Source organism: Scyliorhinus torazame, chromosome 1, assembly GCF_047496885.1.
Source record: "Scyliorhinus torazame isolate Kashiwa2021f chromosome 1, sScyTor2.1, whole genome shotgun sequence".
Lineage (NCBI taxonomy): Eukaryota > Metazoa > Chordata > Chondrichthyes > Carcharhiniformes > Scyliorhinidae > Scyliorhinus > Scyliorhinus torazame.
Window position 1 is genome coordinate 75,954,913 of NC_092707.1, and position 25,157 is coordinate 75,980,069.

At 44.6% G+C, this 25,157-nt stretch overlaps 1 protein-coding gene and 1 long non-coding RNA gene across 6 annotated transcripts in view; one reads left to right on the forward strand and one right to left on the reverse strand.

Annotated features, from left to right (window-relative positions):
• fbxw8 (F-box and WD repeat domain containing 8) overlaps positions 1-25,157 on the forward strand; it is a 301,601-nt gene that overhangs the window by 35,238 nt on the left and 241,206 nt on the right. For all 4 annotated transcript variants that reach the window (XM_072496703.1, XM_072496712.1, XM_072496692.1 and 1 more), the window contains exon 4: positions 10,622-10,710. In XM_072496703.1, coding sequence (XP_072352804.1) covers positions 10,622-10,710 — 89 coding nt within the window. The remainder of the gene's footprint in view (positions 1-10,621; positions 10,711-25,157) is intronic.
• Positions 1-25,157, reverse strand: part of LOC140408884 (uncharacterized) — a 315,648-nt gene that overhangs the window by 21,388 nt on the left and 269,103 nt on the right. The window lies entirely within an intron of this gene.

Consider the following 25,157-nt stretch of genomic DNA (forward strand, 5'->3'; position numbering starts at 1 on the left):
ACAACTGGTGAATAACTGATCTCATCAGTTTTACTTGTTCAACTGCAAACCTAGGTACATAGCATCTGTATTTGGAGTAACTTTGAACAATGGACAAGAGACATAGGAGCCGAATTAGGCCATTTGGTCTCCTTATTTAAGGAAGGATGCAAATACGTTGTAAGCAGTTCAGAAAAGGTTGGATAGGTTATCAGATGTGAACTTACACTTTTGGGTGCCCCATGACACACCCCGCCCCCTGGTGACGTGGCAGACTCCTACATGACATCCTCGCCGCCTGGTCCAGTTGCTGCCCAGTCCAGCCCTCACTCCTGGTCCTGCTGCCTGGCTGGCCTCTGCTCTGGTCGAGTCTCCCCACTGGCCACTGCTCCCCAATTCCTCGAGACCTGATGCTGGCACTTGCCTGGCCTTCTTTGCACCTCCCGACTGCTGCTCTGCTCACCTCTTGCTCGGGTGGCCAGGCCTCGAGCCTCGATGACCGCATGTGCTCCTGCCTGGCTGCTTGGCCTCTGTTCTCTCTCGCCTTCGCTGCCCAGTTCAGTTGCTATCCAGCCCCCTCACTCTCAACTCTGCGGCCTCTGGCTCTGGTCCAGTTGCCTCACTCCTGGCTGCTGCCTTCCAATTCCCTGCGACACGGCGCTATTGCTTGCCTGGCCTTCTTCACACTTGATAGAGGTTTATAAGATGATCAGGGGAATAGATAGAGTAGACAGTCAGAGACTTTTTCCCCGGGTGGAACAAACCATTACAAGGGGACATCAATTTAAGGTGAATGGTGGAAGATATAGGGGGGATGTCAGAGGTAGGTTATTTACCCAGAGAGTAGTGGGGGCATGGAATGCACTGCCTGTGGAAGTAGTTGAGTTGGAAACATTAGGGACCTTCAAGCAGTTATTGGATAGGTACATGGATTACGGTAGAATGATATAGTGTAGATTAATTTGTTCTTAAGGGCAGCACGGTAGCATTGTGATAGCACAATTGCTTCACAGCTCCAGGGTCCCAGGTTCGATTGGGTTTGGGTCACTGTCTGTGCGGAGTCTGCACGTCCTCCCCGTGTGTGCGTGGGTTTCCTCTAGGTGCTCCGGTTTCCTCCCACAGTCCAAAGATGTGCAGGTTAGGTGGATTGGCCATGATAAATTGCCCTTAGTGTCCAAAATTGCCCTTAGTGTTGGGTGGGGTTACTGGGTTATGGGGATAAGGTGGAGGTGTTGACCTTGGGTAGGGTGCTCTTTCCAAGAGCCGGTGCAGACTCGATGGGCCGGGTGGCCTCCTTCTGCACTGTAAATGCTATGATAATCTATGATTAATCTAGGTCAAAGGTTCGGCATAACATCGTGGGCCGAAGGGCCTGTTCTGTGCTGTATTTTTCTATGTTCTATGTCGAACAATTGGTAGCAGAGAATGGTTGCTGTGTAAATGTGAAGGGTTGAAAGATACAACTTTTCCAGATCAAACCAAGGAGTGAGTGAGAAAAGAAAAAAAAAAGGGGGCTACATGGCTGAACCGAGAATAAAGATGGCTGGATATGACTATCCTCCCTTATTTTCTGAAAGGGAATCATACGACCAATGGAGAAGTGCAGTAGTTATGTGGACGAAGGTAACTGCTTTGGGAAAGAGAAAACAAGGTACGGCATTGGCTCTTTCTCTACCATATGGCAGTAAAATCCGAAACAAAGTGCTTTCTGAGCTGGAATTGGAAGAGTTAGACTCAGAAGAAGGATTGGAGACTTTATTACATTATATGGATAAGATTTATAAGAACGATGACTTGTTAAGTGCGTATGAAGCATGGTCGGATTTTGATAAGTTCTGGAAAATGGAGGATATCTCCATGGAAGATATAATGGAATTTGGCAGACTATATAAAAGACTGCAGAAACACAACCTGGAATTTCCATAGTCTGTGTTGGCCTTTAAATTACTTGACTGTGCTAGAGTGAGCAACATGGATAGGCTCCTGGTTTTGACAGGAGTTCAGTTTACTGATAAGGAGACCTTATTCGAACAGATGACAAAAGCTTTACTAAAGTTTCTGGGGAAACATTCGATTCCGATGGCTCTGATGACCCAAATAGGTCAGCCTGCAATAAGGCAGAATATGGAAGATACACTACTAACAGGATGGCAAAATCGTATGGCTATGAACAGGGCTCAAGACTATAGAAGGAAACCAAGACAAGGAAATTATGAAGACAGAAACCCAGTTAGAACCTACAATAGGAAGATGAACCCCAGAAATGAACGGGGCATGATAAATCGATGTTTTCGATGTGACTCTCAATACCATTATGCTTTCAACTGTCCAACACGTTATAATAGAGTGAAGCGACACATGACACGGAATAGTCCGAAGAGGAAAAAGAAAGTGACCAGAAAGAAAACATTGTCCTATTGACAAGCAGTTTTACGCCGGTAATGAGGGTGTTGGTTGCAGAATCCTTCAACTGTGCTGTATTGGACAGTGGCTGCACATCTACTGTGTGTGGAATTGACTGGTTAAAATGCTACCTGGACTCTTTGAATGCTGAAAATCGTAACAAGGTTAAGGAATTTGAAAGTTCCACAAGTTTCAGGTTTGGGGATGATAATACCCTGAAGTCGCTGAAAAGAGTGGTGATCCCTTGCAATATTGCCGGAGTGAATAATTTCATTAGCATGGATGTTGCAACAAGTGAGATACCTTTGCTTCTGAACAGACCGTCGATGAAGAAAGCACACATCAAACTGGATATGGAACAGGATAAGGCAGCAGTTTTTGGAAAGACGGTGGACTTACAATTTACACAGTCGGGACACTATTGTATTCCATTACTGACGAATAATATTTCAAGTAGAGTGGTTAAGGATGTGTTAATGGCAGTTGAAAATGGGACTTTAGCTGATTAAAAAGCTTGTGGTATTAAAACTGCATAGGCAATTTGCACATCCGTCTCCTCGGAGGCTGAAAAATTTATTAAAGGATGCAGGGGTAAGGGGTGATGACTATACTAAACTGATACAACAGGTTCGTGACTGCTGTGAAGTTTGTAGGAAGTACAGAAGGACACCAGCACGACCGATAGTAACCCTACCTTTGGCCAGGGATAATATATTTATTTTGCATTTTGTAGATTTAGCAACCAGATTTAGTCAATCAACGATTGTACGAAGTAAAGAAAAGAGAGTAATTCTGGATCAAATCGTGGAAAAATGGATAGGGACAGGAATGGGTCCACCGGCAAAATTCCTTACGGACAATGGGGGAGAATTTGCTAATGATGAGTTTAGGGATATGTGTGAAAACATGAATATCAGAGTTATGAATACGGCTGCAGAAAGCCCATTTAGTAATGGTGTCTGTGAAAGAAATCATGCTGTCATCGATGACGTGCTTTGGAAAATTTTGGCAGATCGACCAAATTGCAGGCTAAATTCAGCTTTAGCACGGGCAGTACATGCAAAGAATTCATTGCAGATGGTTGGGGGCTATAGGCCTGATCAATTAGTGTTTGGTAGAAATCCTAAAATTCCGTCCATTTTGGATGACCAGCCTCCAGCTTGGGAGGGGATTAGCTCTGGTTTTGCTGAACATTTAAATGCATTACATCGCAGTAGAAAAGCTTTTTTGGAAGTAGAAGTCTCTGAAAGAATTCGCAGAGCTTTAAGACATAACGTACGGCCATCAGATGCCGTTTTTCAGCAAGGAGGCATGGTATACTATAAGAGAGACAATTCTAATGAATGGAAAGGCCCAAGGAAGATCATAGGCATAGATGGCAAGACAATTATTTTGCAACATGGTAATAAAACTGTTAGGGTACATTCATCACGGATAATGGGTACAGATTACAAATTTTCAAACTTAGACAGAGCAGACAGACATGACAAGGAACCAGAGTCATCTGGTACGCATGTGTTACAGAACTATGAGGACCAATTAACTGATATAGACAGGGTTTCTGTGGAGGGACACAACACTTCTGATGAATTAGAACAGGCCATTTTTCCGAAAGGGCAACTTCCAAAAGTTGGTACAAAAGTGACATACTTGCCTGAAGGGTCTAGTCAATGGAAGGATGCAACTGTTATTAGTAGAGCAGGGAAGGCCACTGGAAAGTATAAACATTGGTTGAATGTACAGGATTCAGGGGAAGGAGTCAAGACAATGGATTGGGAAAACTAAGTTCAAAGATGGAGGGCACAGAAACGCAGTGCCAGTTCAGATAGTACATCGGATAGTGAACAGGTCCGCAGGAAAAGGTTGAGAACTATTGAAAGGACATCCCACAGCAGAAGGGAAAGATCAAGCAGTAGCAGTACAGAACGAGATACCAGGCGGGAGAGGATATAAAAGCTGCCTTTTTGCAGGGGCATCAGCTCCAGAGAGACATTTTTCTCCGTCCTCCTAAAGAAGCAGCTAACACAGAAGGGGTACTCTGGAAGTTGAACAAATGTGTTCATGGATTAAATGATGCATCTAGAGTCTGGTATTTTTCGGTAAGGCAGTTTTGTTAAAGTTAGGCTGTTGCCAGTTGAAAGCAGATCCTTCAATGTTTTACTGGCACTATAAAGGAAATCTTTCTGGCATTTTTATGATGCATGTCAATGATTTTTTTGTGGGGTGGGACTAGTGATTTTGTAGCTATTGTAATCTCTGGTTTGAGGAAAGAATTCAGGGTTGGAGGTCAGGCTTCTGGTGCATTTAAATATATTGGACTGGAAATTGGACAGACTAAGTTAGGGGCAACTTTACGTCAGCAATCTTATTTGGAAAGCATCAGCCCATTTGCAATTAGTTGTGGCTGAGTTTCACAAAAAGACACAATGGTTTCAAAGATAGAAAAAGAGCAACTGCGAAGTTTAATTGGGGAGCTGAACTTGTTAGGTAGACCGGACGTAAGTTTTGATGTCTTAGAGTTGAGTACAAAAATGAATGATCCCAAAGTGGAAGACAAAGTAAGAGCAAATAAAGCGTTGGCCAAACTAAAAATGCAGGACTGTGTTTTGAAGTTCCTGGTTTTAGGTGACCTTAGGCACTTGAAACTCATAGTTTATAATGATGCGTCCTACGCAAATTTATGTGATGAGGTTTCAAGCGCAGGAGGTTTTATAATTTTCCTTTTGGGGAACAATGGTAAATGTTGCCCGCTTGTATGGGAAACAAAGAAAATAAGGAGAGTGGTAAAACGTACTTTGGCTGCTGAGACGTTAAGCCTTGTCGAGGATATGGCCTTTTATATAAGTATGATATTGACAGAAATTTTGGGATTAGGGGATTTGGGTAATATACCTATTGACTGTCACATTGACAATAAATCCCTGCGGGAAAATTTGCACTCTACAAAAAGTGTAAATGAAAAGAGGTTACGGATAGATATCGCAAGTTTGAAGCAGATGTCGGACAGAGGGGAAATAACAAAAATTAAATGGGTCGACAGGAGCTATTAACTGTCAGACTGTTTTACGAAAAGAGGGGCGAGTTCACAGAAACTTTTGGATATTGTTAATGAAGGGCACTTGTTTCTGTGACTTTTTTTTCTTTCTCGTACAAACAAAAAAAAAGGGAGGGCAATCATGTGTGTGTTTTTGAGTTTCTTGAAATTTTGTTTTCACCTAATTTTTTTTTCTCCAAGGAAGGGGAGACTGTTAAGTAATGGGTTCAGAGACATTGCAATTAGTTGTCTCATTTCTGTTATGTATCCATTAATTGACACTGATATGTAAAGGGGCTTCAGGTGGCCTCTGTCAGGTGATGTATAGTGAGAGTTTTGTGCAAAGGCTGTTGGAAGGAAATGTGTGTTTGTGAAAAAGGAACAGAACTTTAGACTCTTCATATCACAGCAACTAAAACATTTAACACGTGGACCCTACCCCGCACTCCCCAAGTGAGGACACCCCACTATGGGGTCCCCCCTCTTCATGCCCCCCCCCTCCCCCCAGCCCCCTTACATCACCCCTCCCTTCTAGGACCTCCACCCATCACCCCCCCCCCCCCCAACCTCCCGGAGGCTCCTACGTACCTGCCCTGCACTCCACACCCTTCAAACCCCCCTCATTTTATGGGCATGGCCCCCGACCCTTGGTAGTGCCACCTTGGCACTCATGCACCCTTGTACTGTCACCCTGGCACCCAGGCAGTGCTCCTGCTGGCTTAGCAGGGTGGCAGTGTCTAGATGCCAGCTGGGCAGTGCAAAGGTGCTCGCATTCCAGGGGATGGCTCTCCTTTGAGAAGTTCTTTTTTTCTTTCTTCCCCTTGACCCCACCTTCCTCTTTGCTGTAGAAGGTCCTGCCTTTGGCACGACAGGCCAGAAGATTTCAAACTTGTATGGCCTTATTTTGTTTTCCGATTCTATTCCTTTGGATGGAGTAAAGGAGAAATGGATAAAGGGGCTAGGCCCTTACTGATGAGGTTTGGAGGGAAACCCTCTACAGGGTGAATTCCACTTCGTCTTGCGCCAAATTGAGTTTGATTCAGTTCAAAATACTACATAGAACTCATTCGATGAAGGCGAGGATGAGTGGGATCTTTCGAGATGTGGAGAACAAGTGTGATCGCTGTTCACTTACACCAGCTGACCACACTCGCGTGTTTTGGATTTCTCCTAAGTTTGCTAACTACTGGGTTTCCTTTCTTGATATGCTATCTAAGATTCTAGGGGTGACCCTAGAACCTTGCCCACTAATGGCAATATTTGGGGTCTCTGACTCACCAGCATTCCACTCCAGGGTGGGAGCGGACTTTCTCGCCTTTGCATCTTTAATAGCCAGGAGGCATATATTGCTCAATTGGAGATCTCCCACACCAGCTAAAACATCCACCTGGTTGGATGATTTGTTGTCATTCCTACACCTGGAGAAAATCAAATACACGTTGAGCATCCTTTTGCTGAAATGCTTGGGACCGAGTGTGTATAGGATTTTGGCATCTTTAAGATTTCGGAATATGCTTTTCGAGGGGGCGAAACAGCCTGTTCCCGGGACCTGCACATCGCCCGGGAACCTTCCCGGAGCCTCATGGAATTTCCCATTCGTGATGTCACATCGGTGCTCAAAAGAAATGTGCGGAATTTGGAATTTTTAATTTTCGGAATATCAGATAAGGGATCCTCAACCTGTGTATCATTAGGGGCTCGGTGGGGACGTTCTACCAGAAGAAGCAGCCATTTATTTCATTCTTTAAAGAACTGGACAAGATCGACTGTTAAGCTAATTTATAATAGGGATAGTTTGACTGTTGCAGTTATAAAAAACAATTTATATGTATTTATCAATTTTCTGATTTAAAAAAACAAACACCTTTTTGTATATTTGTTTGTTGCTATTGTCATCATTGTTTTTTTTGACATTCAAAAAATATATTTTTTAAAATAAAAACTAAGGGCTGACCATTTAAGCCAGCGATGAGGAGAATTTTTTCCATGAGTCATGAGTCTTTCGAAATCTCTTCCTCAAAAGGCAGTGAAAGTAGTCTTTAAATATTTTTCAGACAGAACTGGATCGATTCTTGATGAACAAAGGGGCGAAAGGTTGTGGGGGCAGGCAGAATGTGAAGTCCAGGTTACAATTGCATCAGCCATGAGCTTATTGAATAGTGGAGCAATTTCAAGGGACTGAGTGGCCTGCTCCTCCTACTTCATATATTTGTGCGAACAGGACCTGCCTCTACTGGGCATGACAAAGAAATTACCCACTGCCTCCTCATTCCAATGATTGAATTAATCTGTTAAATTCTCCTGATTTCCTGTGACCTCATAAATTAATTTTAGGAGCCTCATTTTTATTTTCAAATTTTTCCAAGATCTCACTTCACTTCACCACTGTCGTGTTGCATGTTCCGATACACAAACAAACCAACTCGGTTGTAGATGGTACAACTCGGTTTTATTATTCTGTACAATAATAACTATTAAATTCTGGCTGTGGTTCGTACTTCACCAGCTAACTTGTGGACCCAGCCCTAGCACTATCTTAGTGAGGCACTCAGCACATGGGCTTTTTTACGCCAGAGGGCTTTTTTACGCACACCATGGAGCTGACCCATGGCGTTGGCTCCGTGACCCGGGAAAGCACTCCTTGGTCCTGCAGATCCTGCAGCTGCTGCTTGAGGCGGTCCTTGAGTGGTCTGGGACTCTACGAGGTGTGTGAATGACCAGGGTGGCGTCCAGTTTGAGCCATATTCTGTAAGTGTAGGGCAGTGTGCCCAGGCCCTCGAAAACCTCCCGTTTGGGGGCGAGGAGCGAGTGCAGCTGCGCCCTAAAGTCTGCATCCGGGAAATCTGATGTGCTTTCTGGAGACAGAGTGTGTACCCGCTGAACGAGGTGGAGGATCTTGCACGCCTGTGCGCCTAACTTAGAGTCCTTCGAGGATCCAATTATCTCAAAAGACAGTGTGGCTGTGTATGAATTGTGTGCAACCTCGAGCTGGCAGGACCCCATGGCCGGGATAATGTTCCCGTTGTAATCAACCAGCTGACAGTGGGATGACCGAATCGGTGGTTTAACCTTCAAGGTGTGGAAGGCTGACCATGCAATGAGATTGGCGGAGGCACCAGTGTCTAAGCGGAATGTGATTGGTGATCGGTTGACCGTTGGGGTGGCACACCATTCATCGCCCGGATTAATGCTGTGCACTGGCATTGGCTGGTGGGTCCTACTTGGGGACATCCGGTTCCTGTCTTATTACCGCAACGCGGAAGGGTTCCCGGTCGTCGGTATCACCGGTCTGCATGTCGTCAGGGTATAACTCGGTGTATGGGGGCACGTCCCTGCGAGGCTGGCGGAATTGCGGAGAGTTGGCAGGTTGAGCTGCTCGACAGCAGGCAGCGTAGTGGCCCATCCTGCCACAGCGGAGGCATTGTCACGTTTTGGCTGGACATTGCCGCTTTAAGTGTGCGGATCCACATTTGCCACACGTCGTGAAGTCATGGCGTTCGTTGCGCCACCACGCATGCGCGATGCGGTCCTGCACAGAGCGCGCCTACGCATCACGTCCCTCTGCGTCGACGTCTCCTCTTTTGGCGCGTACAAGCGCGCAAAATGATCGCCCTCGTCTGGGCCGCTGACCGGGAGGAACTCGATCGACTGGACCCGCTCGGCCTCTTAGGATCCCTGCCATGCCGATTCGGCTGCCTGGATTTGGGAGTACCGGCTGGTCGCGTTTTCATGGAGGACGCAGGTTTCGATGGCGGTGGTTAGCGTGAGGCGCTTTATTTTGAGGAGCTGCTGGCGTAGGGTGTCTGAGGTGACCCCAAAAACTATCTGATCCCAAATCATGGAGTTGGAGGTGGCCTCATAGCCGCAGGACTGCGCGAGGATAGGAAGGTGTGTCAAATAAGATTGAAAAGGCTCATCCTTACCCTGTAGGCGCTGCTGGAAGAGGTACCTCTCGAAGCTCTCATTAACTTCCACGCTGAAGTGTTCCTCAAATTTTAGAAGGACCGTCTTGTACTTCGTCTTGTCCTCACCTTCCGCGAATGCCAAGGAGTTGTAGGTGTGGATGGCATGTTGCCCCGCCGTGGAGAGGAGGAGGGCGATCCTCCTGGTGTCCGATGCATTCCCCCTGTCTGTGGCTTCGAGGAAGAGCTGGAAGCGCTGTTTAAACAGCTTCCAGTTGACGCCGAGATTTCCAGCGATTTGGAGCGGCTACGGCGGGCTGTTGGTGTCCATGGCGCAGGATGGCGGATCTCTGAAGAGGTGCAGGTAGGTCTCACAGTCGCTGGCGAGTTTCCAGGACTGGTATCATGTCGTGTTGGGTGTTCCAATACACAAACGCACCAACACGGTTGTAGATGGTACAACTCTGTTTTGTTATTCTGTACAATAATAACTCAACTTCTGGCTGTGGTTTGTACTTCACCAGCTAACCTGTGGACCCAGCCCTAGCACTATCTTAGTGAGGCACTCAGCACATGGTGTATCTCTGAGTGGCGCGCTGTGAGCTCTGTGCTCTGAGCTATCTCCTGGTAGAATGAGCGGGAATTGTGCTGCTCCATGTTTTATAGTGCGTGTGCTCTCACTGGTGATTGGCTGTGATGTTGTGTGTGTGTGTTGGTTAGTCCATCTATCTGTCCATCAGTGTGTGATTGCACCATGACAACCGCCTGTGAATTTCCAGCCGTATGCCCAAGGCCACATCAGATTTTGCCCTGGATTACTGCATATATTGTTTTATTCCTTCAATGCCACCAACATAGGTTTGTTTTTCAGCCACTATTCCATTAACTGCTGAAGTTATTTTCAAAAACATCTTTTGACTTCAGCCTCTCTTCCCTGCCTTCAAAAGCCTCAACTTTTGGCTTTCTCCCTGCTCAAGTTTTTCCCCCACCATGTTTACTTTCACCCCTTTAAAGCAGCCTTGTATGTAAATAGCGCTTATAAATGTGAACTGTGAGCTTTAAAGACAAGATGGTACATATTCTTTTTCATCAGCACACCCAAATAGCATTTTTATATTATCTCTAAAAGGTCACAGTTATCTTCTATGGAATACATCAAACTGCTTGGAGAAATCCAATTTTGAATAAGGAATGTGTCCAGGAATTGGTTGTAGTTGTAAATAATTATAATAATTTTGTAAATAATTATGTCTCATTCAGATTGCTTTATTTGATATTCTATAAGGTCTTTTATTTCCAACAGAACCGTATTGGAGCTGCAAGCCAGTTGCAGTATGACGTGGGAGGAATATTATGTGATGCACACTCCTGCAATGGATTGGTAGTTTCAGGGTAAGGAAATATTTCAATATTCAGAGTTATAGCAACATTCCAGAACAATTAAGAATTTATAAACAAAGAATAAATATATCTGGAAGTGACTGGAAGACTTCTGGAGGTGTGGAAAAATCAGATGATCTCATGATATTATTGTCTTCTGTGTTCTGAGATTTTGAAGACATTTAATGAGCTATGTACAGATCTTAATGCATGTAATTTTATTGCATTTTCAGTATGGATTATGTTTGCCAGTGGATGTTGCTGCAAAGTTTGGTCCTTGTAAATTGCCTATTTTAGAAGTGTCATATAACTTCTTTTGTTCAAACATAATGTAATTGGTAGAAAAAGAAGTTGCAAATATCTCTTGTAATTGTTTAGTGTGTTCACCAACTTTGTTTTATATTTACTAATTATACCAGCATTATGACAGTAGTACGTAATGGTTATTACTGATAAAGGAAATCAAAATTAATACCTAAATATAAACAAGAAATAGATGTGCAGAATTCAGTTTTAATGTACCCTATTCAAGTCAAGTGTAAATTCTAATGAAAAATAGAAGTATATTAGCATTGTGTCTTTGATTAATATTGCGTTCTTTGGAACTGCTTATTGCTATTGATTTTATTGGCATGCTATAAAAACAGATTTTTTTCCCTTTTTACAGAAAATAATTTTAGATTCATAATTGGTGGCTTGGTGTTGAAAAAAACTAGTATATTAGTAGATTGAATGTTTTCCATTTCTACGCTGTAAGTAGGAAATGCTTTGAGATATTGCTAGGTCCATGTGGGAACTGCTGTGTTCTTAAATGAGTGCAATGGGTATGCCATTATATTGATGTACAAAACTGACCCTTAATGCTCTGTTCAAACATCCCTTAGCAGGCAGCTAAGGAATGTCATTAACTGCAGTACATTTCTGGATATTACTTTGGGAAGACTATCGTGATCTTCCAAATGAGGATGCTTTTGTGAACTTACTACCGAAGAGTTGGAATTATGGAAAACGTGCTGTTAGAAATTGCAAAACGTTTTTAAAAAAAATAATATTTTATTGAAGACTTCATATTGAACAAACACAAACTGAACCACTACAACAATAATTGTGAAAATTGTTCAAACATGGTACAATTGCCATGTTAGCAACACAGAAAATCAGAAGTATAGAAAAATACGCAAGAGAAGCTACATCCAAATCCCTCCCTCCCCAACAGTGATGGCAATTGCCTCTTTAAAGTGAGAGATAAATGGCTGCCACCTCAGGTAGAATCCCTCTACTGATCCCCTGATGGTGTATTTGACATTTTCCAGGATTTAAAAAGTCCATAAGGTCACCAAGCAGGGCGAGGAACTAAGTGGAGTGGACACACTCCATCCCAGCAGAACTCGCCTTCGGGCTATCAGTGAGGTAAAGGCAAGCAAATCCGCCCTCCGGTCTGCAGCCCCGGCTAGCCCAGCACTCTGAAAATGGCCATCAACGGACAAGGCTCCAGATTAAAGTTAAGAACCGCTGACATGGTGTTAAAGAAGGAGACCCAAAAGCTCACCATCTTTGGACAAGATCAGAACATGTGGGTCTGGTTGGCAGGCCCATGAGAACACCGCTCGCACCTGTCGTCCTCACCATCAAAGAAACCACTCATCCATGGGGGTTACCATTGATCGGAAACTGAACTGGACTAGCCATATTAATACTGTGGCTACCATGGCAGGTCAAAAGCTAGGAATCCGACAGCGAGTAACTCACCTCCTGATCCCCCCCCCCCCCCTTAAAACCTGTCCATCATCTACAAGGCATACGTGTGGAATGTAATAGAATACTGTCCACGTGCCTGAATTGAGTGTAACTCCAACAACAGTCGAGAAGCTCGATACCATCCTGGACAAAGCAGCCCACCACCTGGAGGATCCCTTCCAAGTCACACACCACCCTGACTTGGAAATATATCGCCATTCCTTCACTGTCGCTGGGGCAAAATCCTGTTATTCCCTCCCTAACAGCACTGTGGGTGTACCTACACCTCAGGACTGTAGCAGTTCAAAAAGGGAACGCACCACCATCCTCTGAAGGGCAATTAGGAATGGGCAATAAATGCAAGCATAAACAGCGACGTCCACATCCCATAAATGAATAAAAAAACTTTTGGTTTGATGAGCTCTATGAACCACCTTCAGTTGGATGAGACTGAGCCGCATGCAGGATGAAGTGGAATTTACCCTACAGAGGGCCTTATTCCATACATCCTTATCTAATGATGGGTCTCAACAACTCTTCCCATTTTGTCTTCACCTGATCAAGCGACGAAGATTTCAGTGAGACGTAAAATTGCAAAAAAGTTTTTAATTAAGAGCAGATAAAGGTATATAATTCCTCATTTAGCAAATTGTTTTATTTTCTTTCATGGAAACTAGAAAGAAAGAAATAATGCATTTCTGTAGCTCCTTCAACAACTTCATTGTTAATTATATATTAATTGGATTTTTAACTGTATGGAGGTGGTGGATATTAATTTGGAATTTGTTTTGTTCCTGTACATATTCAGTAGCATACTGAAACTGCAGGTATGGTTTCACAGGGCCTGTTCATAATATGTATCTCATGAGTTCCAGAGCACTTTAAAAGCAATGAAATACACTTGAAGTGTAGCCACTGTTATAATGTAGGAAACACAGCAGCCAGTTTGCGCGCAGCAAGGTTATGTTAATAACCAGCTAATCTGTTCTCCATTATATTGATTGAGGAATAAATATTGCCCAGAAAAGTGGGGTGAACTCGCTTGTCCTTATTCAAAATACTGCCGTGGTTTACTTTACATTCACTATTTAATGTGAGGACATTTAATGTCTCAGCTGAAAGATTACTCCTTCGACAGTGCAACATTCCCTTGATTGCACTGAAGTATCAGTGTGGACTTGAAGCCACAACCTTCTGACTCAAGAGGCAAGAATACTGTGTTGAGTCATGACTGATGCATTAAAATTTTGATCTTACATATATTTTGAAGTACTGTTGGAGTGCAGAATATGAGTTTGTCTCTGATTAGCTGTTTGACAAGTTTAACAAATTGGCTCTTTGTATTTCACCGGGGTGATGGAAAGCTTCCAAGTACAGATAAAAGATATTTGCACAGTGAGAGAGCGAAAATTAATTAACAAATCACGTTAAATTTCTCTTGTGCACTCGTTGGCACTGAGTTGAGTCCTTGAGGCAAAAACGAGAGAGCACATCACTGCTGTAATTTGGGAATCATATGTGTCATGGTGAGTGGGAAGCTCCTACAGGATGAACCGATTTTTGAATATAAAAAAACTGCACAACTTGTATTGGTGTCAATTATTTCTCCTTTGGCTCTGCTTTAAACAACCTAATTTTGTATTTAATTTGGGTTTGTTTAATAATGAAATATTACTTTAAGCTTAAGCCATATCGTCTGTTATAATTGATGGCACATATTGATGAAAGGCTACTGAAGACTTTGGAGTGAATGAAAAGTATCTGCAATAGCTGAAGAAAAATTGAGTTTAAATAATGTGTATTTCCCAGAACATCAAATGAGACAGTTTAGTAGCAACAGAAAAACAACATTTAAACGAGTATATTCACAGAATCACAGAATTGATACAGCCCAGAAGGTCATTTGCCTATTTTGTTTGCATCGGTTCTCCAAAGGAGTGTTATGACTTAGTGCCATTGCCCTGCCCTTTTCCCCATACCCCTGCACATTGTTTCTATTCCAATAATTATCTAATGCCGCCCTGATTGCCTCGATTGAACCTGCCTCCACCACAGTTCCTAGCAGTGCATTCCAGACCGCTCGATGTGTAAAAAAAAAAAAAAAAAAAAAACATTTTTGCAAATCATTTTAATTCTGTGTCCTCTTATTCTTGATCCTTTTACGAGCAGGAACAGTTTCTCCCTATCTACTCTGTCTAGCCCCCTCATGATTTTTAAAATTTCTATAAAATTTCCTCTTGGCCTTGTCTCCAAGGAGAACAGTACCAACCTCTCTCCAATCTATCCTCAACTGAAGTTTCTCATCCCTGGAACCATTCTTGTAAATCTCTTCTGCACTCTCTCCAATGTGTTCACAAACTCCCTACAGCGTGGTGCCCAGAACTGTACATAATACTACAGCTGAGGTCTAACTAGTGGCTTGTGTAAGTTCAGCAAAACCCCCTTGCCGCTATTAATAAAGCCCAGGATACTATATGCTTTATTAACTACTCTCACCACCTGCAATAATGTATGCACATATATACCCAGTTCTCTCTGCTCCTGCACCCCATTAAGAATTTTAACCCTTGTCTGTCTCCTTCCTACCAAAATATTTCACCTTCCATTGAACTTCATCTGCCATATATCTGCCACTCCGCCAATTTATCTATGTTCTTTTGAAGTTCTACATAGTCATCCTTGCAATTCAGAATACTTCCAATTTTTATATCATCCACAAACTTTGAAATTTCTCCTGCACACCTAGATCTAGATCAGGCATTTTCAAAGTGGGGGTTGCGGGCGGGTGTCGGGAGGGTCGCGGAGCCATTCATCACGGGGCTCCCAATCGCGTAAATTCAGGTGCAACAGCCGGCTTTAAAAAATGGCGGCTGCGGGCAGCCTTAAAAATGACAGCCACAACCGGCTTTAAAAATGCGGGCGTGCTGCGCATGCATGCCCACTCATCAGTGCACATGCCCGGAGCCGCCTCCTGACATCGGCACGCTGACCCAGGAGAAGATTTAAAAATTCAATTCAGTCTCCCTGCATCTGGCTGAACCTGCAGAACTCTCTTTGATTGTGAATTTTAGAGATTAAAAAGATTTACAATACTTGGTTAAGTACTTCCTCCTCATCCATGTCTAAAATCATCGCATTAGCGCTGTTGCTTCACAGCGCCAGGGTCCCAGGTTCGATTCCTGGCTTGGGTCACTGTCTGTGCGGAGTCTGCATGTTCTCCCTGTGTCTGCGTGGGTTTCCTCCGGGTGCTCCGGTTTCCTCCCACAAGTTCCAAAAGACGTGCTTGTTAGGTGAATTGGACATTCTGAATTCTCCCTCAGTGTGCCCAAACAGGTGCCCTAGTGTGGCGACTAGGGGACTTTCACAGTAACTTAATTGCAATGTAAGCCTACTTGTGACAATAAAGATTATTATTATTGTAATTTGCAGACTATATCTCCAGGCTGTAAACCACCCATCTGAGGAAAACGTACATTCTGCATCTGGTAGTAGAGTCTTGAGAGAGTAATGTCTGTTTCAATTAGGTCATTTCTCATTCTTCGTTACTCTAGACTATAGAATATAAACCCAGGCTCACCTCTCGCATTAAAGGTAAGAGAAAAAGGTGGGTCGCGAAGGTCGGCCGGCGTGGGTCCAGAAGGATGGGCGGTTGGTAAAAATGGGTACCGGGCAAAAACAAGTTTGAAAAACACTGATCTCGATCATTAATATATATCAGGAAAGCAAGAGTTCCAATACCGTCACTTGGAACTCTACTACAAGCCTCCTCTAGCCAAATAATTGTTTCTAACATCTTGCCTGCCACTGAAGTTAAACTGACGGGTCTGCTAGGCTTATCCTTGCAACCTTTTTTGAACAAGGGTATGTTTCCCCTGAGTCTAGGGAAGGCTGACAAACTATGGCCAGTATCCCTGCAATTTCCTTTTTAAAAAAAATTATTTTTATTCAAATCTTTGTCAAAACATAGTTTTTTGCATAACCATTCGCAACAATTAACATAACAAAATAAATGTTAACCATATATACAGAGAAAAGAACAATACTAAGAAATGACCCCCCCCACCCCCCGGATGCTGCTGCTGATGACCTTTACTGCTCTCCTAGAAAGTCGAGGAACGACTGCCACCTCCGAGAGAAACCCTACCATTGACCCTCTTAAGGCAAACTTTATTTTCTCGAGACTGAGAAACCCAGCCATGTCACTAACCCAGGTCTCTACACTCGGGGGCTTCGAGTCCCTCCACATTAACAGGATCTGTCTCCGGGCTACCAAGGAAGCAAAGGCCAATACGTCGGCCTCTTTCGCTTCCTGAACTCCCGGATCGTCTGACACACCAAAGATCGCTATCTCTGGACTCGGCACCACCCGCGTGTCTAAGATCTTGGACATTGCCTGCCAGATCCCTGCCAGAATCCCTTAAGAGCCGGGCATGCCCAGAACATATGGACATGATCTGCAGGGCTTCCCGCACATCTCGCACATTTATCCTCAACTCCAAAGAGCTTGCTCATCCTGGTTGCAGTCATGTGTGCCTGGTGGACCACCTTAAACTGGATTAAGCTAAGCCTGGCACATGATGAAGAGGAATTAATCCTGTTTAGGGCATCCGCCCACAGGCCCGCATCCAGCTCCCCGCCTAGCTCCTCCTCCCATTTGCCCTTAAGTTCCTCCACTGGGGCGTCCTCCGCCTCCTGAAGTTCCTGGTAGATGTCTGACACCTTCTCCTCCCCTACCCAGGTGCCGGAGACCACCCTATCCTGTATCCTGCGTGGGGATAGCAGCGGAAATGATACCACCTGTTTTTTTTAGAAAGGTGCCTTTTGAAGTCCCCCTCCATCTGCTCTACCAGCTGAGATAGATGAAGCTTGTGGAGGGCATCCCACTTTCGAGCCACCTGTATCCCTAGGTACCGAAAGCTCTTCTCGACCATCTTCAGCGGAGGTTCTCCCAGTCTCTTTTCCTGCCCCTTAGCTTGGATCATGAACATCTCGCTTTTCTTCTCGTTCAGCTTGTACCCCAAGAAATTGCCAAAGTCCCTCAGAATCTGCATGACCTCCCCCATCCCCTCTAATGGGTCCGAGATGTACAGGAGCAGATCATCCGCATAAAGCGAGACCTGATCCCCCCACCCCCCCTGCCAGTTCTTTGAGGTCCGCAGCGCTATAGACAGCGGCTCTATCGCAAGGGCACTAAGGGCAATTTATCATGGCCAATCCACCTAACCTGCACATCTTTGGACTGTGGGGGGAAACCGGAGCACCCGGAGGAAACCCACGCACACACGGGGAGGATGTGCAGACTCCGCACAGACAGTGACCCAAGCCGGAATCGAACCTGGGACCCTGGAGCTGTGAAGCAATTGTGCTATCCACAATGCTACCGTGCTGCCCCCCTTGTCAGCCACAATATTCCCTGCCTCAAAAGCCACCCGTTTGCAGACCAGGATTGCTACTCCTCTGGTCTTTGAATAGTGCCCCGAATGGAACACCTGGCCCACCCACCCTTTTCTCAATTTTGTTTGGTCCGCAAGTTTTAGCTGCGTCTCCTGTCGCATGGCTACGTCTGCCTTTAACCCCTTTAGGTGTGAGAACACGCGAGCCCTCTTGACCGTCCCATTCAGGCCCCGCACATTCCACGTGATCAGCCTGGATGGGGGGCTAGCCACCCCCCCCTCTCCCCTGCCGATTAGCCATCTCCCTTTTTAAGCCAGCCACTAACCCGTGTCCCCCGCTTACTCGAGCCCTCCCATTGGAGGCTCCCCCCCCCTCCGACTCTCCTTCTGTTCCCCCATGTTGGCTCCTTTTCTGTCAGCAAAGCATCATCCCATCTCCCCTCCCCCGCCCCCACAGCAGCCCCGTGATCCCAAACCCCCAAGTCAACGCTTGACACTGGCTCTCTTTCCCCCCCCCCCCCCCCCCCCCCAATTACGCTTCTGTGAGTCAGCTGACCCATGCTGATCCCGGCCGCTCCCGCCTCTGATCCCTGCAATTTCCAATCTCACTTTCTTCAATATCCTTGGATGCATCCCATCGTGTCTTGGTGCCTGGTCAACTTTCAGTATAGACAGTCTATTCAACACTTCATCCTGATCAATTTTGAACCCTTTTAGTTCAGGTTTTCTTCATCTGTCGCCATGGCCTGGGGTGCAACTACCTCATTGCTGAAGACGGATGCAAAGTATTAATTTAATATCTCAATTATGCCCCCTGTCTCCATGTGTAAATTCCCTTTTAGTTCCCGATTGGCCCTACTCCTCGTTTCACTATTTATATGCCTATAAAAGATTAGATTCAGATTTATTGTCACATGTACTGAAGTATAGTGAAAAGTATTGTTTGGGTACAGTCCAGGCAGATCGTTCCATACATGAAAAACATAGGACATACAATAATACACAATGTAAATATATAGACATTGGATGAAGCATACTGTACACAGACAAGATGTATGGAGAATCACTTCAATCCATAAGAGGGTGATTCAGGAGTCTGGTAACAGCGGGGAAGAAGCTGTGTTTGAATCTGTTAGTGCGTGTTCTCAGACTTTTGTATCTCCTGCCCGATGGAAGAGGTTGGAAGAGTGAATAAGACGGGTGGCAAGGGTCTTTGATTATGCTGCCTGCTTTCCCAAGGCAGCGGGAGGTGTAGATCGAGACAGTGGATGGGAGGCAGGTTTGCCTGATGGACTGGGTTCTGTTCACGACTGTGTAGTTTCTTATGGTCTTGGGCCGAGCAGTTGCCACACTAGGCCAGTTAGGATGCTTTCTATGGTGCATCTGTAAAAATTTGCAAGAGTCAATGTGGACAGGCCAAATTTCCTTAGTTTCCTGAGAAAGTATAGGCGCTGTTGTGCTTATGTTGGCTGACAGTATTTTCCCATAATCCCTCTTTGCTTCTCTAATGTGCTTTTTCACCTCCCCTCTGAACCTTCTGTATTCCTTTGGGTTATCAAATGTATTTTCTACTTGACACCTGTCCTTGTTGAGGAATATACCTTTTGTTGAGGAATATACCTTTTGCTGTGCCGGAAGTATTTATGTTTGAAGGACACCCATTGTTCAGCTACAGCTTTTCCTGCCAATCTTTCATTCCGATTTATCCGGCCCAGCTCCATTCTTGCCCTATTGAATTCAGCTCTTCCCAGTTAATTATTTCTATTCTGCATTGCCTAATGTCCTTTTTCTATCATCATCCTAAACCTTTCAATACAATGGTCACTGTCTCCTAAATGTTTCCCTGCTGACAATTGATGTACTTGGCCCACCTCATTTTCAAGAACCAGGTCCAACAGTGCATCCTTTATTGTTGGACCGGCCACATACTGCTGCAGAAGAATTTCCTGAACACAATCTAGGAAACTTTGCCTCTCTCCACCCTTTACACTACGACTGTTTCAGTCTACATTTGGGTAATTAAAGTCTCCCATTAAAACTACTGTAGAATGTTTGCATTTTAGTTCATAAGATATAAGAGCAAAATTAGGCCCTTTGGTCCATCGAGTCTGCTCCACCATTCGATCATGGCTGATCTCATACTGGCCTTAACTCTACTGTCCTGCCTGTTCTCCATAACCTTTCGACCCATTACCAATTAAAAATCTGTCTAACTCCTCCTTAAATTTACTTACTTACTGTCTCAGCATCCACCGCACTCTGGGGTAGCGAATTCTACAGATTCACAACTCTTTGGGAGAAGTAGTTTCTCCTCAACTCTGTCTTAAATTTGCTACCTCTTATCCTAAGACTACAGCCACTTGTTCTAGAATGCCCCACTGGAGGAAGCATCTGCTCCACGTATACTTTATCATCTTGTATACTTCCATTTGATCTCCCCTCACTCTTGTCTCTGTAATTTCCCTGCAGATATGTTCTTCTACATCCTCCCCATGAGTTGGTGGTCTATAGGTGACACCAAACAATGTAAGTGCACCATTTTTGTTCCTTGGCTCTAGCCAAATTGATTCTGTCCTAGAACCCCCAGGGACATCCTCTTTCTCCAGAACTGCAATGCCCTCCTTAAGCAATACTGCCAGCTTTCTAAACACCTTGTACCCAGAAATATTTAGCACCCAGTCCCTCCCTACCTGGAGCCAGCTCTCTGTTATCATCACAACTTCACATTTCCACATTGCATACGCCTGTAACTCCCCAATCTTTTTTTACTATACTCCGTGCATTCACATATATGCACAGTAACCCTGGTATAGATGTCATTACTTCATCCCTTACTCTGTCTGCACCTATTAACTTACTCTTTTCTGTAGTTGTGCTATCAGTCCCTCCCAATATTTTGAGCACCCTGATTTTTGTGATGAATGAAATTTATTTCAGATATATTGTAGTTTATAAATTTGGTGCAGTAAAGGTTACAAACCTTGTAGTGTGTGTATGACTCCTTATAATAATTTATTATTATTAGTGTCGCAAGTAGACTTACATTAACACTGCAATGAGGTTACTGTGAAAATCCCCTCGTCGCTACACTACGGCACCTGTTCGGGTACACTGAGGGTGAATTCAGAATGTCCAATTCACCTAACAAGTATGTCTTTTGGAACTTGTGCGAGGAAACTGGAGAACCTGGAGGAAACCCATGCAGACACGGAGAACGTGCAGACTCCACATAGACAGTGACTGCAGTAGCGTTTAAAAAAACCTGGTTTGCAAGACAGCTAGATTTTGTTTGGGAGCAAAAGGTGCAAGTAAAGTATGGTAAAAGCTTGGGCTAATGGATTTTCATTTAGATTAAGGGGGCTCCCTGTGGAGTAGTTAATTAGATACATTGCGATTCAGCTTGGTAAGTTGATGTAACTAATGGGAGGCGATAGAGTACCAGGCATTTTAGCCGAGAAGTAATGATTGTTCCATTGGTTTCGGAAAGGCAAACCATGGCGACAGTTTCTGAAGACTTCAGCTAAAATTCCTGCATTGTTCTGACAGGTTTCAGGTCTATCTCTGAAAACAGTCTCAAAGAACATCTCTTAAGCAAGTATACCTGGGTCTGCTAAATATATTTAAACGTGGATTGAGATCTGAGATGGTTCTGGTGTTTGCGTAGAAATAAACATAGCAGTTAAGGATTAATGTCTCACTGTATTGATTAGCATTGCTTATGGGGTAATTGTAAAGCTATTTTCTTGTGTGATGTTAAAGATATTTTAATACTGTGTTAGTAATAAAGTTTGTTTTAATATACCATATCCATATTTTCCATGAAATCACTGCTGGAGCGAGATATCCTTTCTTCACAGTCTTATAAAATTAAAATTAAATTTTGGATTTGGATTTATTTATTGTCACGTGTACTGAGGTACAGTGAAAAGTATTGTTCTGCGTACATCTCCGATAGATCATTCCGTACATACTACTCAGTAGAGAAGAAGTGTGAAGAGATCAGATCAGTCCATAAGAGGGTTGTTTAGGAGTCTGGTAACAACGGAGAAGAAGCTGTTTTTGAAGCTGTTAGTGCGTGTTCTCAGACTTGTATCTCCTGCCCGATGGAAGAACTTGGAAAAGTGAATAAGCCGGGTGGGAGGGGTCTTTGATTATGCTGCCCGCCTTCCAAGATAGAGGGAGGTGTAGAAAAAGTCAATGGACTGAGCGGTGTTTACGACTCTGTAGTTTCTTACAGTCTTGGGCCGAGCAGTTGCCATACCAGGCTGTGATGCAGCCAGATAGGATGCTTTCTATGGTGCATCTGTAAAAGTTGGTAAGAGTAATGTGGACAGGTCGAATTTTCTTAGTTTCCTGAGAAAGTATGGGCGCGTTGGGATTTCTTGGTCGTAGCGTCGAAGTGGGTGGACCAGGACAGATTGTTTTTTTAAAATAAACTTAAGAGTACCCAATTCAAATTAAGGGCCAATTTAGTGTGGCCAATCCACCTGTCTTACACATCTTTGGGTTGTGGGGGTGAGACGCATGCAGACCTGGGGAGAATGTGCAAACTCCACACGGACCAGACTGTTGGTGATGTGCGCACCTAGGAATTTGAAGCTGTCAACCATCTCCACCTCGGTCCCTTTGATGCTGACAGGACTGTGTATAATACTTTGCTTCCTGCAGTCAATGACCAGCTCTTTAGTTTTGCTGACATTGAGGGAGAGATTGTTGTCGTTACACCACTCCACTAGGTTCTCTATCTCCCTTCTGTATTCTGACTCATCGTTGTTTGAGATCCAACCCCCTACAGTTGTGTCATCAGCAAACTTGTAGATGGAGTTGGAGCCATATTTTGTCATACAGTCGTGTGTGTGTGTGTAGGGAGTATGGTAGGCGCTAAGTACACAGCCTTGCGGGACCCCAGTATTGAGGTCTATTGTGGAGGAGATGTTATCCTCGCTGATTGCAGTCTATCGGTCAGAAAGGCGAGGATCAAGTTGCAAAATGAGGAGCCAGACAGATGGCGTCTGCTGTGGACCGGTTGCGGCGTTATGCGAATTGCAGTGGCTCTAGGCATTCTGGGAGTATGGAGTTGATGGGCCTCATGACAAACCTCTCGAAGCACTTCATTACGATCGATGTCAAGTTCACTGGAAGGTAGTTGTTGAGGCATGTTGCCTTGTTCTTCTTTGGCATGGTATGATGGTGGTCCTCTTGAAGCAAGTGGGGACCTCAGAATGGAGTAGGGAGAAGTTGAAGATGTCCGCGAACCTATCTGCCATCTGGTCTGCACAGGATCTGAGTGCACGACCAGGGACCCCTGGCTGTGCAGCTATCAGTAAGGCGATTAATAAAGGACTAAATTTTGTTTCAAAACATACAGTAGACAAACTTTAGCAAAGAAGACAAATTTCTGTAGTTTTGAATATGGGCTTCCAAAAATCAAAGAATATGGTACCTTGCCTCAAAGGTTTTAATCATGTATGAACTCCTTTGTGACCCACATGTGTTACTAAACAGTGCACCTGAGACTCATTAAAGCATTAGCTGATTCTCACTTGTGGAATTTAATCACAGCTCAGAGTTGCTCAGTCGGTAGAGCATGAGACTCTTAATGTCAGGGTGGTGGGTTCGAACCCCAAATTTTAGCAAAATTACCTTTCCTCTGGCTTAGTAATATAGGTCTCTGAACTGATAGATCACAAACCTACAGCAATGCTCTGGAGGTCCAGGTCCAAATCTCACATGGTTGAATTTGAATTCTATATTTTGTTGGTGATTGTGCTTACCTGTCAGTTGCATCATTCTGCAGTCATAAATTTTTGATAGCTGACCTTTTAGTGAAGTGGATGCCCTATTTAAATTTCATCTCTGCAGTATACTGCAACAATAAATCTGAGCTAGTGTAACCTTTCATCTTTTATTAATGTATGAAAGTGTATGCTGATCAGGAATGATGTTGACAACTGCCTTTTTTCTTAGTCTGCTGTTGATTTTGTGTTGGCCCTTGTATGCAAGTGATTTATTAGATTATAACAAAACAAATCACATTATTGTTTTTGTGCATTGGGTTAGAATACTTTTGGAGTTTTATTATAAATCGGCTACAGGACATTTCGGCAGATGTGAAACACAAATCTGGTGAAAACACGTGAGCCACTGATTGGAATGGCTCAAGTTTGTATTTTGATGCATTCCAAAACATAAAGGCCCCATGCTCAGGGAACTGAAAATATTGGTCTAAATCATGCTAGTGGAGTAAGGTACCTAGACTCAAATGAGGTAAATGGGGTTACTCTGCATACTATGTTACCACCGACAGTAAATGGGATTCTGCATTCCACATCGGAGCCCAATGCATCCCAAACCTTAGCTTGAAAAACAAAAAAGGGGATAGCCTCTTCCTGTGGGGGAGGCAGAGCCATAGTGGTATTGGTTACGATCTACCCGAATGGGAACAGAGTTCCATAGCACACGATTAGCCGGGTGTTTCCCAGTGCTCGGAGCGCCAAGAAACATCACGCTATCGAACAGCCATTCTGGTAGATCGGGGGCCTTAGCGGGGAACGAACGGCAAATGCCGCACTTAGTCCCGTTTTCTGCATTGAGGAGCTCCGCTCGCCGGTACTTCAGTGCAGGTAGAATAGCGTCTTGATCTCTCGACTCCCCAATGCAACCCCCGAACCCCCCAGCCTCAGCCCTGTTCTAAGGGGGTCCTTGCCACCCCCCCCCCCCCCCCCCACCCGCGCAGGGCACCGCCGGTCCTGATCTCTGTCTCTTGAAAAATGCCAGTTGGCACCCTGGCGATGTCCTTGCCAGCTGGCAGTGTCACCTGGGCATCTTGGTAATGCCAGGCTGGTACCCATGTGGCACTGCCAGGTGGCAGGCAGGCACCAGCAGTGGCATCAGGTGGCATCAGCAGTGCCAGGGTGCCACTGCCCTGAGGGCAAGCACCTGAGAGCCTCCCATCCCCTGGAAGACCCACATGAGTGCCGTTCCATCTAGTTTGTGGAGACCAGCACTGAATGGCGCTCGCCCAAGTTGCCCAAGGCCACGGGGTTAGATCCCACGCCTTGGGTACATCGTGGGAGTGCATATTAGGGTGAGACTATCTGTCTCACTCTAATATGCACATTTGCCAGAAAGTGATCTCACCCACAATGGGCAGGATTCACATTGCGATGTCTCGCGAGATTGCGTTAGATCTCATATAGGTGTGGCGAGGGATCTCCCGGCATTCCAGAAGAGGGATCTCCCGGCATCTACCGGCCACACTTATTTTGGGCATAATGCGGCCGGTAGTTCCCGCCCATTGTTACTGGGCCAATAATCCAGATACCCTGG